Below are 23728 nucleotides of genomic sequence, written 5' to 3' on the forward strand. Positions count from 1 at the left end.
AAAACACATTTGTGAATTAGGCTGAAAATGCTTTATTACACGATTATTAACTTTAATTCTACTTTGTAATTTAACCATTAGTGGGGGAATATCAGGAATCCAGTGAAGGTTGTGTGTCCGTTCTGGTTATCAAACACTCGGGCGTGGTCCCACAATTCCACATAAACTCTGTCACCAGCAACAAGATGGAGGACGACGGAGTTGCTGCTGCTGTCCGAGCCGTCCACGGACACGCTTTCGTAGGTGGATGTCTGACGCTCGTCGTTCTTCATTAGAATGGCGCCCACCAGGTGAGTGTTGTAGCCGTAGGTGCTGAAGCTGAAGAAGTAGAGACCCTCTATGGGAGCAGTGAAGACCCCTGCAACATAAACAACGCATTCAGGGAAAGGCTTGAAAGAGTCATTCGTCCTGCGTTAGCCGTTGCACACTTGAAGTAATGAATCATTTTATTTTTGTCCAGTTATGTTTGTGTAAATATGTTTGTGTCTGATCCTGGTCTGTTCTAAATAAATATAAAATGCTTAAATGACTACCAAGATGGTTGTTCTGTGCCTGGAGGCTAAAAAAAACATCCCAGGGACTGCTAGTCAAACAAGTGACCAATGAAATGAAATTTACTAAGCGAGTGAAATTTGGCGCACTCTTGTGGTGAGCAGACAAATTACAAGGCTTACTATAACTCATTAGCTTGTTAGTGAAGCTATTGTTAGGATTTTAAGCATCTATAATTCAAGAGATGATTAAATCTTTGTGTCTCTTTTGTATGCTGGAAAAAATTAAGTGTAAGAGCTTTAGTTAGAAGTTCTTTCAGTACTTATAAGGAGCATTAATAACTTGAATTACCCGTCTCCACGTCATAGCCATTGCCAACATTCGAGAAGACTCTCTTGAATATCAGAGTTTTATCAGTGCACGGTCCTTGAAACAGCTCTCCAGACTGAGCCAGCGAGGTGGAGAATGCAATCTTCTTGAAATCTGTCGAGGACATCGAAAAAAGAATCCACTCATTGTTAATATATAGAACATACTTTTAAAAAATATGCATTGATCAAATTACTCTCGTTAGTTCTTTGTGTCACTTTCTCAATGGCCTCCTCCGCTGCAGCCAGCCTTGTTTGAATATCTGTGGATGTAAGTATTTAGTCAGCTCAACCGTCTCGATGATTCAAAGACTTTATTCAGGACCCCACCTACCTTTGTTCTCCTTCTTCAGACCCTTGACTTCCACCTTCTGTCTGTCAAGCTCATCGATAGTTCCATTAAGCCTGGCCTGAAGCGCTTCAGTCTCGTTCTTCCATCGCTCCACATCTTCCACCTTCTCCACCAGTTTCTTTACCAGGTCCACTATCGTCCTCTCAGTGGGGACACCACTGTCGCCTCTCTGGGCTGACCCTGACTCTATCAAAAATAAGCCCAGCAGAGGCAGAACCAGCAAAGCCCTGAGCTCCATGTTCTCTTGCAAATTTCCTGGAAGAACTTTCTCTGCCTTATATACATACGTCAGGTCGTCAGTTATGATGTAAACGCTAAGTCATGTTTAGTCATGTCAAACTTCAAGGGAATGTGCCAGACTGATTAGATCTCTGGAATTAGTTTTTTAAGACATAGGCTTTACATTAAATAGCTTTTCCAATGGACACAATTTAGACAAGAGTCATTGAGAACATTAAGAATCAACAGTAGCAACTTGAGTTTTTAACCCTACTACCTCTTTGCTCTTTTCAGAGGTTAAAAATACCAGCTGGACTGTGTGTCCACTAAAGAATAGTTACTCAACAATTTTCAGTGTCGAGTTTAAACAAGTCTGTTCAAAGTGTGTTTTAAAGCACTGAAGACTCTGAATGTTCTGATACGCTAGTGTCACTGGGCGAACTCGTCTGGACCAACACATTACTGTCGTGAATTTGATCAGATTTTAAACCAAAATTCCATCAAGTCTGAAAGAAATATTAACGACAACTAATAGGAAAACCAAATGCTCTTCACTCACTCACATGTTTCAAATGTTGGAGTCTTCCTCTCCAAGATGCAGTAAGTCTCTCATCATGACCATGTTAGGAAGTTTTTTTTCTACTGTAAATCTTTCAATTAAAAGAGAGTTTTGTACAAACAGACACAAAAGTGGTCCAAGATACACTTAAATTAACACATTAGTTACCCTTTAATTAACAGGTCTTTTTTCTAGAGTAAACCTGTCACAACAAATAAATCAAAACGTTTTTTAATGATATTCCTTCATCCTTGATGCCCCTATTTTATCGAGAAGGAAAAAATGTATCTTCTGCACTGCACCTCATCTCTTTCCTCAGCCATTTTGCGTTACACTTTGACTGCTTCAAATCCTTATATAAATTAAAAATATAATGTGCTATATTGCAGTCGAGTCAGTGGATGGAGGACGCTAAATGGAGGATTCGATATTTAATCATAATAAAAAAACCTGGCACTATATTAATGTTAAGCAGGTTTTGAACTATAAGTGAACAAAGTCTCACACATTTGAACCATTGGGACAGGATTTGATTTGCATCAAAGCCACACGGGTCTAACTGTGTAACTGACATGAGGAAAAAAAGACCAATCAGTAAACAAATTGATGCAAATAGCCTTTTAGTAAAGCAGAAATTCTTATTAATATACACATGTCTGTGTGCATTTATTTGCCCTTAGCCTTATAAATGAGTGTATGAAGTTAATTTAAATGTATTTCGATATTTGTTTTCACTTTTTTCTTGTCCATGTCTCCAATTGATTTTTCTTATTACCTAATTACTCCTGGCATTCTATGCTGGACGAGCAATATTCATATTTTAACCAAATTAGAAATCAATCCTGCTGCAGAAAGTATGGTTACTGTTGGTTTATTTCCCTTCAGAAAACAAAACTCTCACTCATGGAGTCTTTGCCTCAAGTGCTGTGGCAGCCTCAACAAACAGGCCTTCACATCAGCAACAGCACCTGGCAGACTGCCCATGTTCTCCCATCGCTGCATGCTGGTGTTGAAGCGGTGCACCAGCCCCGACTCGCTGTGATCCTCTAGGCAGTAGCCCCCCAGGACGTAGATCATTTCCTCCAGGACGGCAGAGGCGGCGCCTACGTGTGGAACAGGAAGTGGGGGGAAAGAGGTCCAGGATTGGGCAACAGGGTCGAACATCTCGCAGGTGAGTCGGTCTGTATAAAACTTTCTTTGATTACAAACTCCACCAGCTACATAGAGGCGACCCCGCAGGGTTTCCATGCAGTGCTGGGCACGATCCTGGTCCATGTCTGCCAGGTATGTGGCTCCGGTGTCCGGGCGGTACCTGAACGTGGATGTTAGACAAACATACTTGCAGTTGAAACCTCCCGTGATGTAGATTTCTCCTCGTAGCACTGTAGCAGCGTGACCACTCAGAGCACAGTCCAACGGCCGAACAAAACTGAAAGATAGAAAGTATCATCCAAGTTACACGGAATAAAGAAATTAAGAAAACTTAAACCTCAGTTGAGGATCAACATTTATGGCTAATTCCAGACTTATTTGAAAGGTACATTTTTGAACTGCTAAGCCTGTCGTACCTCCAGCAGTCGTCGTCAGGGTTGTACATCTCCACACTGTCTATGTTGGTATTAACTTCTCTGTCTCCACCAATTGCATAAAGTCGTTCCCCATGAGCCACCACTGAGAAATTACTTCTGACCTCCTGCATGTTGGCTAGCTTCCTCCAGCTGTTCTCCTCGGGATGGAAGCTGGCAGAGGAGAAGAAAAGCGCTTGAGGACTCAAGTTACCACGTCAACCCTGGCACAGAATCACCTGAAGCAGGAGTTCATCATGTCATTCTTGGTGTAGTAGAAGCATCCTCCCATCACATACAGACGCCCTCTCATCGATGCGAGGCCGTGTCTAAACTTTGGTTGTTCTGGAATCTCCCCCAGTCTCCTCCACTCCATCTTTCTCACTAAACCAGTGCCGCTGCTGAGCGAGTTTGCGAACCACATCTCTCTACTCGGTATTCTTTGACCCATGTTTGGGTTCAGCTGATCTCCACCTACCAGCACCAGCACATCTCTTGGATGTCGAACCCTGAATTGTTGATTATTCTGGAGGCTCACGCCAAATTCCTTGAGTGCAGAACTGTACAGTTCCATGTCCTTGGATCCTGAGCATTCCATTCGCAAGTTTATAGCTCGTACTTCACGAAACTCCCTGAAAGTCATTAGATTGAAGCGGACGCCTTTCATGAGAAGGTTGACTTTATCAAGCCTGTCCTGGGGATTCGCTTCTACCCACGAGATCACTGATCGGAAAACTGCCAGTTCAGACGGAGCGCAAAGACCATCACTGCAAAGTATGTCCAGCAGCTTGTCCACCGATAGGTCTAGAAACTTAGCCGTGGCTGAAACCTCCCAAAAGTTCACCAGTAGGTAGTCGTGAGCTTCTTCAAGAAGTTCTGAGAACCCATAGGCTTCGGAAAAAGACATCACATCCAGACAGGTGGTAGCAGAGAGTTCTGTTCTCATGAAGTCCAGGCAGGTGGTGATGGCCTGCTGAAACTGCAGCTGAAGAGCCAAGCAGGTGACCTCGAAAACACAGTCCCAGTTGAGCTGCAGGGATCCACTGTACGAGCAGCTGATCAGAGCCTCCAAGTCGGGGGGCGACAAGAAAGGAAGGTCGACACAGATCTGACTGGACTCCTTCATCCCACTCGTAAACATGCCGCGAAAGTAGTCGCTGCAGGCCGCCAGGACGACTCTGTGGACTGAACAAGACAGAGGAGCTGTTCAGACTTGAAAGCACACTTTACTATTGCAACCGTTTGTTTTCATGTCTTAACAAGAAGGAGCTGTCTCGCCTGCAGTTGATTCAGAACTCTGCAGCGAGAATTCTGACCCGCTCTAGTAGAAGAACTCACATTTCTCCGATCCTTAAAACTCTTCACTGGCTTCCAGTTTCTTTCAGGATCAACTTTTAAATTCTGGTTCTTACTTTCAGAACTATTCATGGTCAGGCTCCTCCTTACATCACTGATCTGATCCAGCCTTACACCCCAGCTCAGGCTCTGAGGTCTGTGGATCAGAATCTACTGATGGTTCTACGCACACGGCTCAGGACCAGAGGAGAGAAATCCTTCCAGACTGTTGCTCCTAAGCTTTGGAACGATCTTCCTCTCTCTCTGTGTTTGATGATCTACTGACTCCTTCAAGAAACATCTTAAGACATTTTTATTTTGTGCTTTTCCTTGATTTTCTGGAAATCCTGTTGTGTAATCAGTTTTATCTTGACCTTTAAAGTATATACTTTATTGATTGTTTGATTGTTTAAGCGCTTTGTGACCCTGGTCTGGAAAAGCGCTATATAAATAAAAATTACTTACTTACTTACTTTATTCAAAAAGCCAGGCTTAGACCCGACTGACCTCAGTAATTTCAGGTCTATTTCTAAGCTCCCTTTCTTGTCCAAGATCTTGGAGAAGGTGGTGTCTGAGCAGCTGTCTTTGTTCCTGGATCAATCGACATCCATGAGAAGTTTCAGTCTGGCTTCCGTAAACATCACTCTACGGAGACAGCTTTACTGAAAGTGTCCAGTGACATCATGATGTCGGCTGACTCTGGTCAATACACTGTTCTGGTTCTCTTGGATCTGTCCTCAACCTTTGACACAGTTGATCACCAGATCCTACTGAGAAGACTGAGGGATGAAGTGGGACTGTCTGGGTCTATGTTAGAATGGTTCTCATCATACCTTTCTGGGCACAGTTTTAGTGTATCTGCCAATCAAATGAGGTCTGAATCAGCAGATCTGCATATATTTATTACGCCTTTTAAGGTTAAAAGGAACAATGAAATCCTGTGAGATCCCTTTGATAACTGAGAACGAGAGGATGCAGTTGACTCCAGCAGCTTTTAAAGTGAATGTTTGGACATTCAAATTCAAAACAAATTTCGCAGTAAGGACTTTTCTCATCGCCAGAGTCAAGTACTCGAACAATTCTACAAATATATTGTATCATATCACTAGATTCTTGCCAATACAAAGCACTAATAATAAGTATATCAATGGAAACAAAAAATTGGGCGTACAGACCAGAGAACAAGGTTCCATCAACATTCAATATAACATCACATCCGATCCCGTCGGCCCACAGTTGCTGGATTGTCTTCAGTGTGACCTCCAAGTGCTCCAGAGACTCTTTATCATCAGCCTTCAGAGTCTCTTCTCTGCTCTGGAGAAGTCGAGGAACCTTCAGAGCACTCGCTGCAGAGAAGACCTGCTCCTTGTTGGACGGCACTCTTCCAGTGTAGGCGAACTCTATCACCCCCTGCAGGCCGACACGATTCACACCCGAACCCACAGGAAGTGACAGGGCCCCTGTTGACGAAGGCCCCTCTCTGATCCCCCGCAGACGTTCAGCTACCACAGGGCTGATGGCTGCCAAGAGAAGAGCGTGGACGTTGAAGCTGCTTCCATCTACAAGACTCAGGCTCATGTCTGTGAGGAGAGATGACGCCCGGAAACTCTCCAGGACGTGGAAGAGCTGGTGAGGGTGATTCCTGCAGGGATAGGGTCGGAGGTCATCGATCGTGTCCGGCAGCTGTCGTCCCTCAGAGGCACCTGTCAACCCCATCTTCACATCATTGTAGGCCACGATCCTCCTCAGCTCCCGTCTGTCCTTCTCGATCTCCTCTCCTCCTTTGTTAATGCTGCGTTTCTTTCGTTCCTTCTCTTGCCTCCACTTCTCTTCCCAGTCCGGCGGCAGGAAAGATCCTCCAGACGCCATTTTAGCCTTTTTTTTTTCTCCTGATCACATGTTTTATTCCTGTCTTGAGGAAAAGTTTGTCCAGATCAGATCTGACTGCCCGTGAGACTCAACTCTGCATGAGTGGATATAAATAAAGTGCTATTCATAGACACGCTCACACAGAGACACTTTCAAAAGTAGGTTGGTGGTTTTATTAGAAATCAAACAAGAAAACAACAACACAACTGTAGGTTAATAAATACTTTGAATTATTATACTCACAGTTCTCTATTATGGAGTCAACAGAATAACTCAAATCAACACAGTTTAAGAGGAACGTTCTTGTTTGTTTTCTTCATCCAAATGTCAACATGTTTAACTGCTGCAGTGAAGAGTGAGACGTCTGTCTCGTACGTTAAGTGTTTATTTAGAAGTGTTGAAGGTCTGCAGCAGGTTTCAGAGAAACAGATTCTTCCATGAGTAAAAAGATCCGTCCACAACTGCACGACAGAGCATGTCCATCAACAAGACACTACCCAGGTAGCAAAAATAAATTCAATTAATGTTGAAACATTGTCATCATTGATATATGAAACAACATTGAAACACTGTTGTATTTTCAACTAATTCTAGCAGCAAATCAACATTTATTCAACCATATATTCACTGACTACTTTGAGTCGCACCTCTGTCCAAACGCTGTCAAATTCTGGCCACAAATGTCCCCTCGTCCATCATCTGCTTGTCTTGTGTTGAGTAAATGTTGATTTGACGACAGATTTCAACATTGAAATGGTAACATTGAATCATGATGGCTCAACGTCGACTAAAATGTACCAAACTTAAGCAAAATTAGAAGAGTACATTTATTATTATTATTTATTTACATGTTTTAAAATACTAGTATGTGTTTTAGGCATTTTTTTCACCGCAACATAATTGAGATTAGAAAAACAACACATGTATTGATACATATATATATATATACTCCCATCAGTATGTGTGAATGGCTGTCAAAGCGCTTTGTGACCCTGGTCTAGAAAGGCGCTATATAAATAGAGATTATTATTATTATTATTATTATTATTATTATATATAATTATAGTTAATTGCCTTGGAGCCATCTCTCAACTTTCAGAACAGATCAGCTGATATTACAACTATTCATTTATTTTTTAATTTTACGATTCTGGCTAGAATTGTACTTCAATAGAGTAGTTTAACTACAAAAATCATCCAATAGTATGAAAGACGAGAGTTAACTCTCAGGGATTTGTTGTTCAAGCATGAGCCTCTCCCAACAATGACAACATGGAATCATCCGTCGACACATCGACTCACAGACAGATCCATCCGTCCTTCACAACCTCATCAGTAATCCACGGTGATCTTTTGAACACCTGTAACTAACGTAATGTTGAGTCTGACGTTTGACAATAAACAGGATTCATGGTTTTCACCGCCGCCTCCTTTCATAAATATTTGCTCTAAAACCAGATCCAACTTCAGCTCATCCTCTGGAGACCGGTTGACTTTTATAAAATAAAAAATAATCAGGTTTATTTTAATCCTTGAACTGCCTCCTCAACTATGTGGTGAACATTTCCAACTGATTTTCTGATGAACAAGACTAACAACACTGCTCACTGCTGCACAAGATGGTGTTTGTAGCTCTGGCTCTTCTTCTTCTTCTTCATCTGACATCACAGTCACGCTCACAAGAGCAACGAGCGGCAACAACAGTGTCTTCAATGTGTGGATAAATAAAAAGACAACTCCAGCAAATCTATCATCGTAACACCTGACCTTCACGTTCAACACTCACGATAACTCTTTTGTCTTAAGGTGACGAGGTATTGACTTGTTTATGCAAATTGTATCTTCCTTTTAAATATTATTTTCCATTATTATTGTTCACGTCTATAGACGAGACGATCATTTAGTTAAGATTCTCCTCTTGATGAATCTCTAAAATAATTAAATTTAATAAAGTCAATAGCCTGAGGACTTATTATGTATTAATAAAGTAATAATAAATAAGGAGCTTCCTTTGTTCGCTTCTCCCTTCTTTAATAATTTTTTTTCAGAAGATTGAAATCATTTAATTATTTGTCAGGAAAAAGGTTTTGGAATTCCGGAAAAATTTGCCTCGAGCATTTTGCCTGAAGTAGTTTAAGTGGCTGCTCCAGTTTTCATTCAAATTAAATAAATATTGAGGTTGGACTGAAGATTTGGTTAAGAAATTAAATAAGTGTTTTTCAGAAAATCATCATCACTTCCTGAGACATGATATGATAATGAAATATTTGCATCAAAATCATTTTAGTTTCAAACTTTCAAGTTCACAAAACATATCCAATACCAAACCAATGAAGAACATGATCTCATGAGTTACATTTGAAAGATAAAATGTACATAGACAATGTTTTATTTACTTTCCTGTTCTACTACAATGCTGTCTTTAAACCTGCAACCCTGACTTGCCAGACCAGACGATGGATCAGTAATAAAGAGACTGACGAAGAAATGGACTCTGTGTGACAACGACTGCTGAGCTGAAGATCACGACTCGATCCAACCAATCTAGAAAGAAGATCAGACGTACACGTGAGAATCCAAACATCTGATCTTGATCTGGTCCAGTCAGGAACGTGCAGGAGAATGAATGAGTCGCAGGTAAAAACCAGTGGCGACGTCGACTCACGTTTTTGTCAGAGGATCGTCTCTGAAGGTGGAAAACATTCTGGATTGTTGCTCAATTCCCCAAAAGGTCAAGATCTTCCTTGAGACCTTAGAGGAGGAAGTTTGTTAGACAAACATTAGACAATCCATTCTTACTTTACCTACTTCACTACCACCTCCTGCGGCGACCACCAGTGCCGTAGCCATGAGCACAGTGAAGATCCTCATCTGACGAGAAGCTCAACATCTACAGGTGCAGCAGGTTGAGCTCAGAGCGTCTGCAGGTGATCTTGATCCAGCAGCACCTCCTCTCGCTTGTTGTTCTTGCAACTGTTTGGTTTGAACGCTCAACAGTGGATCCTCCGTCTTGAACCATTTCTACACACACAGCTCTTGATTCTTCGAAGATCATCTTCAATATCAAGTTATAAAGCTGTGACCTGTTCAGTGTTTAGTCCCCTGCCTCTCACCCTGAGCAGCTGGGACACCAAGGGAAGCGGTATATAAAGAATAGATAAAACACATTTTCTAGGCCCCAGTTTTATTTTATTGCCTCTGATTTAGAGGTGAAACCAAACTCTCAAAATTATAAAATTAAAATCATTGAAATGTTGTTTCGTTGCAGGTTTATTTGAAGCGAGATAGTTTAGAGAAGGTCTTCATCAGCGAAGAGAAAAACAGTGGTAGATAAAGGATAGTCAAGACAGAATATTTAAGTCTTTCACAAGTTGGCAGTGTTCGACTGGATCTTACTCTGCAGCTGTGAAAGAGTGTCTGGACGTTCAAATGTTCTAATAAAACCAGGAGCTGAAGGTTTCTCAGCAGTGTTCGTATGGTTTACACTGGAGAGGGAGAGGAGGTGTCGCATGCTCCGGAACTTCTACCTCAGTCTGTCTTTTCTTCATGTGTTGGTGCTTCCCTGAACAAAAAAGTGACATAACTCAATAAACATGTTTTTCATTCGACAGAAAAACAAATCTGTTACTCATTACCCCGTTTCTTTTTTAGGTTATAATGAAACAGAACCATTTCTTTTTCCTCTTCTTCTGCTGAGATCACATTCACACTAACAAGAGAAATGAGCAGCAACAATACCAGCCTCTTCATTTTCTGGAAAATAAAAGCACAATTTGCAAAAAAATCCAACTTCATACCCAAACATCATCTGTTCGTCCAATACTCACAATAACTCATCTTCGTCAGAAAGCGACAAGAGATTGACTTTCCACGATCTCTCAAGTTTCTCTTCCTTTTAAACATTTTTGTAATGAAATACTGTTGACTGGCCTGTGTGTCTATAAACAGAACGTTTCATGAAGTCTCTTCCCGAGAATCAACTGAGTGCAAATATTTTATTTCATTGAATCATAAGCCAAAGATGTGAGAATTTATTTTCAATTCTTAACGTCATCCCGAGCAGAAGAACATGAACCCTCTGATCAAACTGGTGAATTTTACTAGAAGTAGGTACTGGTTGCTCCAGTTGAGACAAACGTTGAACAATTATTATTTAAATAAGAAAATAAATATGGAGGTCGGACTGGAGGTTTAGTTATGAAGTTAAATAAATGTTTGTCAGACGATCATCATCACTTCCTGAGACATTATTAAAGCAGCTCTGGGTAGTTTGGGTACCTTAATATTTTTGTACGAAAATATTTTCATAAAACTTATGATGACACATCAACTTAAAACTACTTGAATGACTCATGAACAGTATACGAGTCATTATTGAGGCGTTTTGTGTGATTTTTATTGTCACTGTAAAAGTTATTGGGGATGGTGTGAACTTACTACATATCGCAGTGGCTGTGGTGGGGGGGCGAATTACTGTACAAAAACAAAGTCAAAATAAGGTTGGTCTCAATCAAAGTACAAAACATTTAATAGCAAACAACTGAACTACATTTTTTTAAATTACAACATGGATACATGTGTGTGTGTGTAAAATACTTTGTACATGAAGTTCCTCTATTGATAAGCATACACTCGTTGATACACTTCTGGTGGGGGTGGACAAAAAAAAAGAAAAAAAAGAACTACACTTGTTGTGTGAGGCGTACATTTTATGGCATAATGTTTTCAAGTAATCAACAATCACCCTGTTTTCCTTCAGAAATACTTCATCACACCGTGGTCTTCCATGTAACAGTCAAGTATTGGGGCTTCGATCAGAGCTTACGTTCACATTCTGTCATGTTGCGGGAAGGATTGAGCAGAAAGCAAGAGAACATCAAACATTCCTCTGGTCTACATTTCTACGGAGCTACATCACTGCAAAGATTCACTGCAAACACCCGCGGTTGTGCTTCCATTATTGACAAGCAGTTGATGTCACTTGTGAGCTCATGTCATGTACCTGTGAGGCTGCAGCCCAAACTGCCGGCAGGTTGGACTTCTGTTCGATCAGAACACGTGTGGATGTGCCGAGATGAGACGACAAAATAATATGATGCGAGGCTGCGTACCAGCAGGGGGCGCCATAGCAATGACATTTCATCCAATCAGTCCAGAAACTGGACTGTAAACCTCATGTTGTGATTGGTTGACTTCAGGGACGGAAACAAAGTAGCTCAGCAGTCTGTGGAGATTTTGGCCGAGAGGTCCTGGATACGTCTGGCGCTGCAGCTCTTGCACAAGATGTGGCCGTCGAGCGGGTAACAGCCACGACCTTCGCCCTCCGAGGACAGAAGTAGGCCACATTCCTTAGAGGGGAGACCAGGAAATTCATTTATCATGTTGAATTGTTACAGCAGTATTTTAGAGACTGTGAGAGACTACACAGAAAAGTGCATTTACTATGGTAAGTTTTAACTAACCTAGTAAAAACGTACCTAATTTAAAAAAAAAATAAAATTAATTAATTAATTTAAATAAATATATTGCAATGTTACGTTTATATTTCAATAAAGTGTGTTTAAAATAAAATTGTATATATATATACAAACTTTATATTACTACATACAGTACAATTGACATGCAAGTATTGACGGCGGTTGTTCATTTCTGTGTTGCAATTAAACGTGTGGCCGCTAGGTGGCCTCAGTCATCACATCCTATGTAGCACACCTATGGAGGAACACTGAAATTATAATAGATCCCGGTGATGACTGAGAACGAGAGGATACAGTTGACTCCAGCAGCTTTCAAAGCTTTCAAGTACTATTATTATTTAGAAAATACTACAATTACATTCTTGTTCCTACAGTATCGTGATACATATCATGTTGCCAATACACCCCTTAAATAATACATTCAATTACTCGCAACTTTTTATTTTAGGGTATATAAAAATATTCTTGTCCTTTTCACGCTCCAAAACTTTGGAGTCTGAATAAAAAAGTTGGTTTTCTACTGATATTTAAAAGAAATAAGTTTTGAGTTCAAATGTAATCACGTGTTTGAGATGCATTACCTCACAAACGTAACAGTTGACATGGAAGCTGCGGTCCAGAGCAACTATCCTAACCGTCTCCTCCTGACCCACTTCAGGCATGATGGGCCCGCCGCATACGGAACAGCGAGGAGCGTACTTCCTGTTCACACCATCAGAGCAGTGAGTGGAACAACGCACCAACGCCACATGTTTGGATTGTTGCGTGTACCTGTGGAAGTCATCGATGCAGTGGATCTGAGAGGTGGCGTCCACGGTGAAGGGCACGCCGTCCAGACAACAGTTGCAGACGATGCAGGTGAAGCAGCGCGGGTGGTAGGCCTTCCCCATCGCTCGCAGGATCCGGTCCAAGATGGGTTTGGAGCACTTTGAGCATCGCTCTAAGGTACTCTAAAAGAAGTGCAAGGTTGGTTAGTTTCAGGAACCGTTGGATCAACGATCATCGTACTCACGATGTAACAAGTCTCGCAGTAACTCTTCTTGTCCAGGGCGTAGAAGGGCTGTCCTCGCAGCCGAGCGTGACAGGTGATGCACGTGAAGCACTCCACGTGGAACACCTGCTCCATGGCGATGCAGCCGCTGCCGTCACCCACCACGTTGTCACCGCAGCGAGCGCAGCGGCCTGAAGACGAGGGCGAGAAAGTTAAGTGTTGTTTTTGAACGACTCGTCAAGCAGGAAGGAGAAGTACCAAAGTAGTCCTCCGCGGGCGGGTGGTTCATGTCGTACACCAGCTTCTTGGTGAGTCGATCCAACTCCTCCTCAGGCTTCGATGACGCCGTCACCTGAGTCAGTGAAAAGAGGACTTGGATATCAAACATTGTAACGTCAGCATGTTGAATAATTGACATGCAAGAAACAACAAGACAAAGGAACACTCCATGATTTCCTGACAGGTATTTTAAATCAATACATTTGTGTCCTCCTACCTTACTGGACTGATACGCTGAACTCTGCACAGGCTGATTACTCTCCATCCCTCTTTTGGGCACGGACACCTGGTTCACTCTTCCACCGCTTCCTTTGTAGGCCATGTCGGGGTGCATGTCTGCAGTCTGGGAGTGTTGGGGGTACCAGCCCTGTGGACTGGTCTGGGGCGGGGGTCGAGACACGTGCTGCCGTGGAGGAGGTGGTGTGTAGGCCTGCTCCGCTTGCCTCCCTGTCTGTGAATAAGTGACCGGCTGGGCGGTCTTGACCTGCACGCTGAACCTGGGGCTGGTGGGCGTGGAGGCGGTCGTGTACGATGCTGGCACCGGCTGTGGGTAAGGTTTGGGGGCCGGAGGTGAGGGGGAGTAGTAGTCCTGCTGGTGGTGAGCCGTGGAGTACTGGGAAGGGTGGTGGTCACTGTGGTACATGGGGGCAGGGTGGTATTGGCTCCGGGGATGAGGAGGATAGTCCATGGAGGGCCGACTCTGAGGGGCGGGTGGGTTCTGGTGTGCAGACTTGTACTGATCCCCGCTGAGGTATTTGTTGTAAGGCACATTGTCGTACAGCTGTGGAGCCAGAAAAGATGACTGTGAGTTTGTGACGTGGGGAAATAGAAAACTTTCTAAAGTATCCAAGTATCACACTTGTGTGCTGGGGTCTTGTGGGTGGCTGTCCAGGTCAGCCAGCATGCTCGTGAGCGAGTCGATGTCTGCGTCGATCTTCGAGTGATGGCCCAGAGGCTTCTCAGGAGCGCGGTGCTGATGGGAAAATATATGCAGTCAAATTTAAATCAAAATGTAGCACTTTAGTCAGATACAAGTGGCACCACACTATACTGGAGTAAACGCCTTGTTCGCATACGGTACTTGATATTTTAAAATATCATAGAGACCAGACTGACGAGGCTACTAAAAATAACTTTATTTGGTAACTGATCCACAGGTGGCAGCAGACCACAGACATGATGTTCTCCTCTTGCACTGTTTACTCTCTCTCTCCTTCTCTCCTACTCTAGAAACCAAAACACGCTTCCTCCACCTATCACTCGCTCAGTCTCATGACACCTTCACTGACCTAGTAAAACCCTGAACCTAACCAATAGGAAAATAAATTAATATTCGTTTCCATATATAAAAAAGGGGGAAACATGGACACAGAGCAACCACAGGAGCTGCAATGTATTTAAAGGGGGGTCGGGAATCATTAAGAATATAACTCCACAATAAAGAAGGAACACTGTAGTAGTATTGAGATGAATATTTTTGTTCATTTTAAAACATACATGATCACCCCAGACATGGTCACGGGAGAATTAGCATGATTCTTTATGCAGCATGAGTATCGGATTGTTTTTTTTAAACGTAAAGAAAGATACTCAACTCCAAATTTCAAAATTTCAAGTGATTTACCACATTTGACTGTACATGAAAAATGCCACATGTCATTTTAAACAAACCTACCATGAGCTCATAACTGTCCATGTGAGGACTCCAGTTGCGCTCCTCTACTTTAGGACCATGAGGGGGAGAATAGTAATGATCACTTGGAGAATGATGAACGGGACCACCTGTTGGCAATTGACAAAAAAAAAAGCAAGATTCAAAGAGTGAAAGTGCAGTGTCACGGTGGGGAAACTAAAATATATACATTTTGTGCAATTATGATACATCGATACAAGCGGTAAAATAATAATTACAGTTGAGGACGGGGAAACATTTAATCGATCAAAGTATCTCCATACCTATGGGTCCCGTAGCCATGTACCTGTGGGCTACTCCATTCTGTTCATAGTTGCCATATTTAGGTGGGTAGTCAGATGCTCCCTTTTTGTTGGGGGCTCGGTAAACCGCAGAGCCAGCTACATGGGACATCTGTGGGACGGCTCTCTCTGGACTGTCCAGAGTTTTCGGTGGCAGCCAGGTGGGACCGGACATGACAGGATCTGCAGATTTGAAGAAAACAGAATAAATAGTAAATAAGTCACTGTATTCCAAATAACAAATACATTTTTTTTTTTTAAATGAGCACAAACATCTTCGTTTGGATTTTAGCAACATGTTACCAGTTAAGAGATGCTTTTGTTTCCAGTAGCAACACAGACAAATTGTAAACAATGTAGAGGCGGACAAGGAAGAGGGTAGACATTGTTAATTGTTCGGGGATTTCCAGCTGAATCACGCTGGAAAATGTTGCTTTGCAAAAGCACTCGCATTGACCATCTTTAGCGTACACACACACACAGACACACACACACACACAGACACACACACACACACACACACACACACACACACACACACACACACACACACACACACACACACACACACACACACACACACACACACACACACACACACACACACACACACACACACACACACACACACACACACACACACACACACACACACACACACACAGACACACAGACTTGTACAGAGAGCACAGGTGCCAGTGACAGTGCTTTGCTTGTTAAGCACAATAGTTATTGTCCCTAGATGTTTACAGGAGTATTGGTTTCCAGACCAGGACAAAAATGAGATCGGAAATGTTTTATACTCTCACGTCTCTATACAAGTCCACACCTGCCTGACAACAACAGACCAACATGTGGTGCACAGCTGAGCGGACTTGCACCTGACATCCTCATTTCAGCGCGAGAGGGGAAATAGGAACAACTTCTTTTGACGCCAGCCAAAACTTTAATCCTCCCTTGGACGCGTTAAATGAATGCTTATAAATGTGTCAGTTTTATTGTTGGTGCGTCTCATGGAGGAAATTCAAAGAACCAAATCAGCAAAGATGCGTGTTTGAATGAATCACTCTGGTCTAGGGATCATGTGGCCGTCCCAGTTGGTAAGAGGATTATATTGATGGATGGGAGGATGATTGAGCCTGCTTTCACAGTGAATTTAAGCTTTTCTCTTTAAATTAAAATATATATATATTAACGTAGAATTACTGACCGAGGCAGAAAGGTTTTTACATTTACACAACATAAATATTGACTAAAGATTGTGTTGTACCATGACGAACACATACATACAATTTTAAATGTGTAAAACATTATATATATGGTATTTTTATGCATTTTACTTCAGCACTTTAGAGACTGTCAAAGTTGATGATAGCCAGCAAAACAAAGGTGGATGAACAGAAGATATCGGGTGTTCATTTTATTTTACAAAATAAAGAATGGGTGCAATTTGACAGCACACAAAACACGACCCCAAACCAAAAAAAGAAAGAGGTATTCTCAAACCTGTGCATGTGAAAACTTCAATATATTTTTTTCCTTTTATTTCTTGTCGTATGTTTACTTGTATGGTGCAAAATGTTAGGTATTGTATTTGTCTGAACGAGTCGAAGGAGAGTTTAAACGTAACAATATATTCAACAAACATGCTTCCATAGACATAAAAGAAGATGTACATGATAACAGTAGCGGGATCCTATTGTCTGCAAAAGTACACGAAGTCTAGTAAAAACACAGAGTTTGAAATACCTTCACAACAGCAGGTCGCTCCTCAGCCTGGGTCTCATCTACAAGTGGAAAAACAAAATGGAGAAAAGAGACAGTTACACCCAAAATCCAACATTAACCAGTTCAACTGCAAAAGATTCTCACTGTAAGAGATAAAACAAAACATCCCAGTTGAGGGACGAGGAGGCGTTTTTGTGCGTCATGCGTGTTTATAAAAGAACAACTGAAGCGACTTAACGATCCATAACGAGGCTCGATTATCGATAATGAACTTTAATAGCAGCTTGTTTACTTGTTTGCTAGCTTGTTTACCTCCTGAGCTAGCTGTAGCAGCACGCGCGCGCACGCGAGCCTCGTGAGTTAGCTCGCTATCTACAGCTAGTTCGTCTGGAAAAGTCTCAGCAAGTCGCCCGAAAAAAAGCGAGTTTGTTGTTTTTATTTGGACTCGGTAACCTACTTTGTCGTGGATCCACAGGCCTGCAGCAGCAGCGGCTCACAGCATTCCAAACATGTGACGTATGTGTGCGCGAGAACGTGCGCGCCAGAGAGAGAGTGGGTCGTGGGGGGTCTGGACGACATTCATTTACAGTAGAAGACTGTGGTATTTCTGCGCTGCTCTTGAAACTGAACCAACTTGTCTCGATGAATGCACAAGAAAAACTGCTGTGAATGATTCAAGAAAGCTAACGGTATAGTAGTGACGTCACAATGTCATACAGGAGAGAAAGAAGTGCAGACATCAGTGAAGTCATCTGGGAGATGCTCAAAGTAGAGCCGCAGTAGACTCCTTAAAATGTAGTTTATGTTTCGTATTGTTTCATTTTAATTTTGTTGTCATCAAAAAGCTTTTTTTTCCGAATCAGTAAATAGAAGTAGAGGTTTTTAAAACACAATGGTACATTTCTGAACATCGTTGACAAGTCTGATTTTATACTTCTTTGTTTTATAGATCTGTGTGTCGTTACATGGTGAATTTTGTCTAATTCAGTCAAATTTTATTACAACTATCTGTAACTATCTATGAATCTAGCTGATATTTGGGCACTGGTGAGCAAGATGAAACCCGACTAACCTCAGTAATTTCAGGCCTATTTCTAAGCTTCCATTCTTGTCCAAGATCTTAGAGAAGGTGGTGTCTGAGCTTGTTCCTGGATCAGAGCGACATCCATGAGAAGTTTCAGTCTGACTTCCGTAAACATCACTCTACGGAGACAGCTTTACTGAAAGTGTCCAGTGACATCATGATGTCGGCTGACTCGGGTCAATACACTGTTCTGGTTTTCTTGGAAGAACTCACATTTCTCCGATCCTTAAAACTCTTCACTGCCTTCCAGTTTCTTTCAGGATCAATTTTAAAATTCTGGTTCTTACTTTCAGATCTGTTCATGGTCAGGCTCCTCCTTACATCAGTGATCTGATCCAGCCTTACACCCCAGCTCGGGCTCTGAGGTCTGTGGATCAGAATCTACTAATGGTTCCTCTCACACGGTTCAGGACCAGAGGAGAGAAATCCTTCCAGACTGTTGCTCCTAAGCTTTGGAACGATCTTCCTCTCCCTCTGTGTTTGATGATCTACTGACTCCTTCAAGAAACATCTTAAGACTTTCTTATTTGAGCAAGCTTTTCCTTGATTTTCTGGAACTTCTGTGTTAGTCTTATGTGTCTTGATCTTTTAAAGCATGTATTTTAGCTGTATATTGTTTTTGTTTGTGAAAGCACTTTGTGACCCTGGTCTAGAAAGGCGCTTTAAAAATAACGTTTACTTACTTATTTACTATTTAAATGATATATAAATGACATTTGATGTGTTGAACTTTGTTATTAACCATCTTAACCATCTTAACCATTTTAGTTGAACTAAAATGGAGTCCCTACGGCCCTCATGAGGTTAGAGTAGAACACTGACAGCAAACAATTTTATTTTGTATGTGTCAATATATTTGATAGGACATTTTTTATATATTTTTAGTTGATTTTTTCCATAATATTTTGGCTTATTGCTCCTCTCTTTTTGCTTGACAGTCCCTCCCAATAGTCTCAATGCCTAACGTTTGGCCCCCGAGTACATTTAATTGCTCACCCCTGCTATAAGCCATGTTACTTCAACAAATGGACAGAACATGTTGAGAACATAGAGAGAACATGAGAACATATTTTCTTCCTCACATTCCAATGTTTGTGAAGATACCAGGACTCATCAGACAAGAGCAGGAGTGGCTCCTCTCGAGGTTTTTATCTGCTCTAAACACTTTGTTTAGAGCTGGACAAGTGCTGATTTAAGCGATTGTTTCTTGTCTCCCTGACAACTGTTGATTCTTCTGACAGATTCAGCCAGAGATAATTGCTTCAAACAGATCATCTCTCGGAATCTTGAAGAATTTAGTTCAAAATCCACATTTTACTTTTACAAATACAGTGAACATGATGAGAGCAAGGAGGGGTTATGGTTGGAAATATCACTGTAGATTTAAATGAAGAACAGGTTTAAAGATAAACCAGGTAAAATGGTGTGATGTACTAATGTGACCTTCAGGTTAATACTCAACACAGCTAACGACTAAACTGCGAATGAGTGACTGATACAAACCTAAAACTACAACTGCATTCATTCATTTTATCTGTTCATTCTCACCGACGGGCAGAGCAGAAGAAAATCGCAAAACAGAAAAAATGCTTTTTAAAACCATATTTGAATGACAAAAAATAATCAATATGATTAAACCAATGCTGATTGACTGTGTAAAAGTGACTTTTGGTAAAAATATGAAAAAAGCAATTTATCATTTGTCTTCATACCATGTTGTTTTGAACCCCGAAAACAGCAGGAGGTATTGGGGTCAACTTCAAATTATGGTATTATATGGTGCATGAAATTTGGGTCAACTGTCTGCCCACCTTTGCTTCATCGTGAATATATATTATATATATATATATAATTTCCCCAAAAGGCCTTATTTTATGACCGGAACACACCATGGAATACACTCATGTTTACTCGAAGTCATATTCAAAACTAATTTAAAGTTGATATAAAATAACCTACATTATTACCAAACCAAGAGGTTGATGCACAAAGCAAATCATTTGATAGAAGAAACGTTATTTTGCATGTGTCCTGAATGACCTAGTAGTAATGTGAGTACAAGCAATTAATTCATCGTAATTAACATTTTTGCGTATATTTTTCATCAAACCTTTCATCTCAAGTTATTGTTTTTGTATATTTCACAATTTGTCTTCTTTCATTAAAAAAAACAAAACAATAGTTATAATATATAAATATAAATATACATTTTATAAATGTTCTTCACTACACGTGCAATTATATTCTCTTCATTTAAGTTGATTAAAATGTCTTTGGGAAGCTTGAGGATGCAGGCAGCTGAAACCTCCCTTAATTCCCTGGACTCTTGTATCCCTCTTCAAGGTCATGGTTTCATCCCATTTTATTTGTTTGTGTCTCAGAGTCCATCCTAACTAATAGGTAGGTAAACATCCGCGGCTGCTGCCTGGGATATCCCCGCTTCCTGCTCCTGTCTGCCCTTATATGTCCAGAGCCGAGCTGACAGGAAGAGACGGTTTAGACGTGATCTTTGTTATTGTTGCCAGGGTCATCAACACTCTGGCTCCAGTGGTCTGGAGAGTTTGAAGTTCTGATTCAAAGTGCTTCGGATCAGGAATGTGAACTTCTCTCCAAGCTTTGAGGAAATCCAGGGGAATCCCGCTTTAATCTGAGTTCATTGTGGTTTTGTTTTATCAATAAAAAGGCCAGTAGGTCGCTGATGGACGCTGACAGACTCGCTCAAACTCAGGAAGCCATTACAAGTTTGTGAACAACAGCCTCTGAGGCTTCCGTCCAGCCTGTTTAGTAATGGTCTCACTTTTCCTCAACCGCCCCCTATCATCCGGTCTTCTCACAATGCCTGGAAGTAGCTGAGACCAACATCTCGCTCACTGTTTTCCTAATCCTTGTTTTCCTTTATGGTTTGCCTTCATCACTCACCATTGATCTCCATCCATCCAAACAAATAAAGGCACGCGGACACGAGCTCCACACACCCAGAGCACACTCCACTTCTGAGAAAGACCGTCAAAGGCGACATGTTAAACACCTATTTTATCCAGTAACCTTCTGAAAAGTGTGGATCAGTTAGTCTGATCCTGAATCTGCCTATCTAGGTCAGCAACATCTTCTGAGGGAGCACTGGCGCGATAAATTGGTTCAACTATCCAAGGTCTGTCCAGGGGCCTCCTTACAGTTGACCACTACAGCTCTCAACATTTTCAGATATACTGTACCTAGAAAATAAATCCATATACACATAATTCATTCATACATTTTCTGACACCTAATCCTTTATGGGGGTTGAAGGGAACTGGAGCTTATCTCCTTCGGTGAGAGGGAAAGGAACCTGCAACCTTCTTGCTTTGAACTGAACTAAAGGTGGTCAAACTAACCACTTTGCCACTGCAAGCCACAAATACAGATTATAAAAATTGACGTAAAAATAATAATGATCTCTCTCTGATTAACTAATTATAATTTTGGTTTTCGTTTTTTATTTTGCTTGTCGGGAAGTCATTAACCCCAGTGAAGTTTCCAAAAACGGCATACAAGCAGCATGTCTTCACCATTACAAAGACAGAGAGATGTATTCTTGAGGGTCATAATTGTTAGGCTTTTTGGATATTGAGGCCTAACATTACACAATCATATCGGTAAGTACCACACTATATCTATCTCAATGAAGTTTGCCTGACCTTAAGGTCCTTTACTTGGGACAGGTCGCCTTTTTTCAATTCTTTGCTGACCGAAAAAAAGCTTCATTTTCACTCCTTTTTCTTGTTTCTGTGTGAAGTAATTTCCGCTTGTTTTTAATCTTCGTGACCCAACAACCCTTCAGAGCCAACGATCACTCTCCGCAACTGTATTTCCTCCATACTCTTTCACTCACTATTGTAGACGGATGTCCTGTGTCGGGGTTTTCCTTTTACATCTCAGTGAGCAGCTTTGCAGGATGCATTCAAATGTGTGATGTGAGGTTCCTGTACATCTGGATGCTGGATTTCTCTCACTCAGGTTGTTTTTCACGTCCAGAAGAAGGCGTGGCCCAAGAAGAACGATCCACTTTGTCTTGCTTCCTTCCTGTTTGCCCTCATAACATGTATCCGCTACTTTCAGGTGGCAAGCTAGAGCATCCAAACAGTGTCTTCCATTTACTCGTCCACAGTACCATTGCAACAAAAACAAGAAAGGATGGAGTAAAAAGTTGAGCCTGTGTTTCCTGTAGCCTACATGTGACAACGCAAGGACCACCAAGTCATGTTTTTTATGACCCGAACACACCGTGGAATACACTTACCCGCAGTCATATTCAATACTAATTTAAAGTTTATATATAAAGACCTACATTATTACCAAACCAAGAGGTTGATGCACAAGGAAGATAATTTGATAGAAGCAACGTTTTTTTGCATGTGTCCCGAATGACGTAGTAGTGATTCGATAGAGTACAAGCCACATAACTTCTCCAGGGTTTAAGGGTCAACATTGAAAAAAGGCTTACAGAGAACTGCAAAAATCCACCAGCAGTAGCGCCTTGGTTAAATCTAAGTCAATAGTTAATCTAAGTCAATCATGTAAGCATTCAAAATGTTATTTTTAAAATTCAATAATTGTATTTACATTTCTTTAAAATTTACTACACTTTATAATACAAGAGACTGTTCTTTTAACTGAACCACAAAAATATTTATCTTTTCCTATGGAATGACCGTCTTTCTGTATCAAGTTTCTAGATTGAAAACAGGTAACAGGTGTAAAGCAGCACCATATTTGTTTCTGCCTCCTCTTAGTGTTAAACCAGTGTAACTGCAATGTATTACAATTAAATCACTGCTGCTGCAGCTCACATGTGCTTTGGTAAACAAAAATATAAAAGCAAATTGCTCTTGTTGGGTGGGACTCACAGTTGTGTAGTGAATATTAACATTAATATTTTTGTACAAAATAATACATTTTAAAATCTGTAACTTTTTGGGTCGGATTTGGCCCCCGCACTACAAAAGTGTAAATACAGTTTCTTAATTCCTAGCAACTGATGCACGATTGAACATCCCTTCACAGTATTGTAGGAGGTTCAACCATTCAAAAAGTAAGAATGTTAGATATCACTGATTGCTCTTTTGATTTAGCAGTTTAATGGACTAGTCTGTAGACTCTGTCTATGTTGAAGAAAAAAGGGAAACAGCTGACAAGAGAGGGCTTGTGACTTACTAAGCTTGTTCATTAATCTCCATTAGCTCGGTCGTCAAGCTTCCTCTCAGACTCAGCTTCCTCTGTCCTGCAGAGAAGTTGAGGAAAGCGTTGGTGGGGGAACATTTGTGTTGTCGGACACCAGGCACGTACTCGCTCAGAGACCTCACAAGTGTGTTTTTTAAAAAACACACTCTGCCTTCCTGCCATTACTTTGCTCACAGCAATGGGGGTTTGGAAAAATAGGCCACTAAAAATACCAGG

At 41.4% G+C, this 23728-nt stretch overlaps 3 protein-coding genes across 5 annotated transcripts; all 3 read right to left on the minus strand.

Annotated features, from left to right (window-relative positions):
* Positions 1 to 74: 74 nt before the first annotated feature.
* Positions 75 to 1450, minus strand: cbln11 (cerebellin 11). Its single transcript, XM_087790213.1, has 3 exons — positions 1195 to 1450; positions 844 to 975; positions 75 to 358 (listed from the first exon to the last, which is right to left on the minus strand). The coding sequence occupies exons 1-3, from the start codon at positions 1448 to 1450 to the stop codon at positions 78 to 80; spliced, it is 669 nt and encodes a 222-aa protein (XP_087646339.1). The 3' UTR covers positions 75 to 77.
* A 1437-nt stretch (positions 1451 to 2887) lies between these two features.
* On the minus strand, positions 2888 to 6759 carry LOC148082505 (kelch-like protein 33). Its single transcript, XM_087790215.1, has 4 exons — positions 6066 to 6759; positions 3795 to 4740; positions 3559 to 3729; positions 2888 to 3419 (listed from the first exon to the last, which is right to left on the minus strand). The coding sequence occupies exons 1-4, from the start codon at positions 6757 to 6759 to the stop codon at positions 2888 to 2890; spliced, it is 2343 nt and encodes a 780-aa protein (XP_087646341.1).
* A 4495-nt stretch (positions 6760 to 11254) lies between these two features.
* Positions 11255 to 17752, minus strand: trip6 (thyroid hormone receptor interactor 6). 3 transcript variants are annotated; one of them, XM_087789709.1, is made up of 11 exons: positions 17666 to 17752; positions 17230 to 17267; positions 15463 to 15663; positions 15182 to 15288; positions 14366 to 14479; positions 13724 to 14287; positions 13486 to 13579; positions 13249 to 13418; positions 13008 to 13186; positions 12818 to 12938; positions 11255 to 12107 (listed from the first exon to the last, which is right to left on the minus strand). In XM_087789709.1, exons 3-11 carry the CDS (start codon positions 15653 to 15655, stop codon positions 11976 to 11978), a joined length of 1674 nt encoding a protein of 557 aa, XP_087645835.1. In that variant the 5' UTR covers positions 15656 to 15663; positions 17230 to 17267; positions 17666 to 17752; the 3' UTR covers positions 11255 to 11975. The 3 variants fall into 3 exon arrangements, with proteins under 3 accessions (XP_087645835.1, XP_087645836.1, XP_087645834.1); XM_087789710.1 differs by lacking the exon at positions 17666 to 17752 and adding an exon at positions 17353 to 17421; XM_087789708.1 differs by lacking the exon at positions 17666 to 17752 and having other exon boundaries at positions 17230 to 17367.
* Between the last annotated feature and the right edge of the window lie 5976 nt (positions 17753 to 23728).

This window comes from Callionymus lyra, chromosome 4 (genome assembly GCF_982586985.1).
Source record: "Callionymus lyra chromosome 4, fCalLyr1.hap1.1, whole genome shotgun sequence".
NCBI classification, from domain to species: Eukaryota; Metazoa; Chordata; class Actinopteri; order Syngnathiformes; family Callionymidae; genus Callionymus; species Callionymus lyra.

Bases quoted from the DNA above. Each gene is read 5' to 3' on its own strand.
- trip6 (XM_087789709.1), bottom strand. From the start codon at position 15,655: ATGTCCGGTCCCACCTGGCTGCCACCGAAAACTCTGGACAGTCCAGAG. The intron at 13,187-13,248 runs GTGAGTACGATG...CACTTCTTTTAG, and splicing joins ACTGCGAGACTTGTTACATC to AGTACCTTAGAGCGATGCTC. The intron at 12,939-13,007 runs GTACACGCAACA...TGGTGTGAACAG, and splicing joins TGCATCGATGACTTCCACAG to GAAGTACGCTCCTCGCTGTT.
- LOC148082505 (XM_087790215.1), bottom strand. From the start codon at position 6,759: ATGGCGTCTGGAGGATCTTTCCTGCCGCCGGACTGGGAAGAGAAGTGG. The intron at 4,741-6,065 runs GTCTGTACGCCC...TGTCTTGTTCAG, and splicing joins TGATGGAACCTTGTTCTCTG to TCCACAGAGTCGTCCTGGCG. The intron at 3,730-3,794 runs GTGATTCTGTGC...CTCCTCTGCCAG, and splicing joins ATGATGAACTCCTGCTTCAG to CTTCCATCCCGAGGAGAACA.
- cbln11 (XM_087790213.1), bottom strand. From the start codon at position 1,450: ATGGAGCTCAGGGCTTTGCTGGTTCTGCCTCTGCTGGGCTTATTTTTG. The intron at 976-1,194 runs GTAGGTGGGGTC...TGTCCTCGACAG, and splicing joins TCTGAAGAAGGAGAACAAAG to ATTTCAAGAAGATTGCATTC. The intron at 359-843 runs GTAATTCAAGTT...TTTATGTTGCAG, and splicing joins TGGCTATGACGTGGAGACGG to GGGTCTTCACTGCTCCCATA.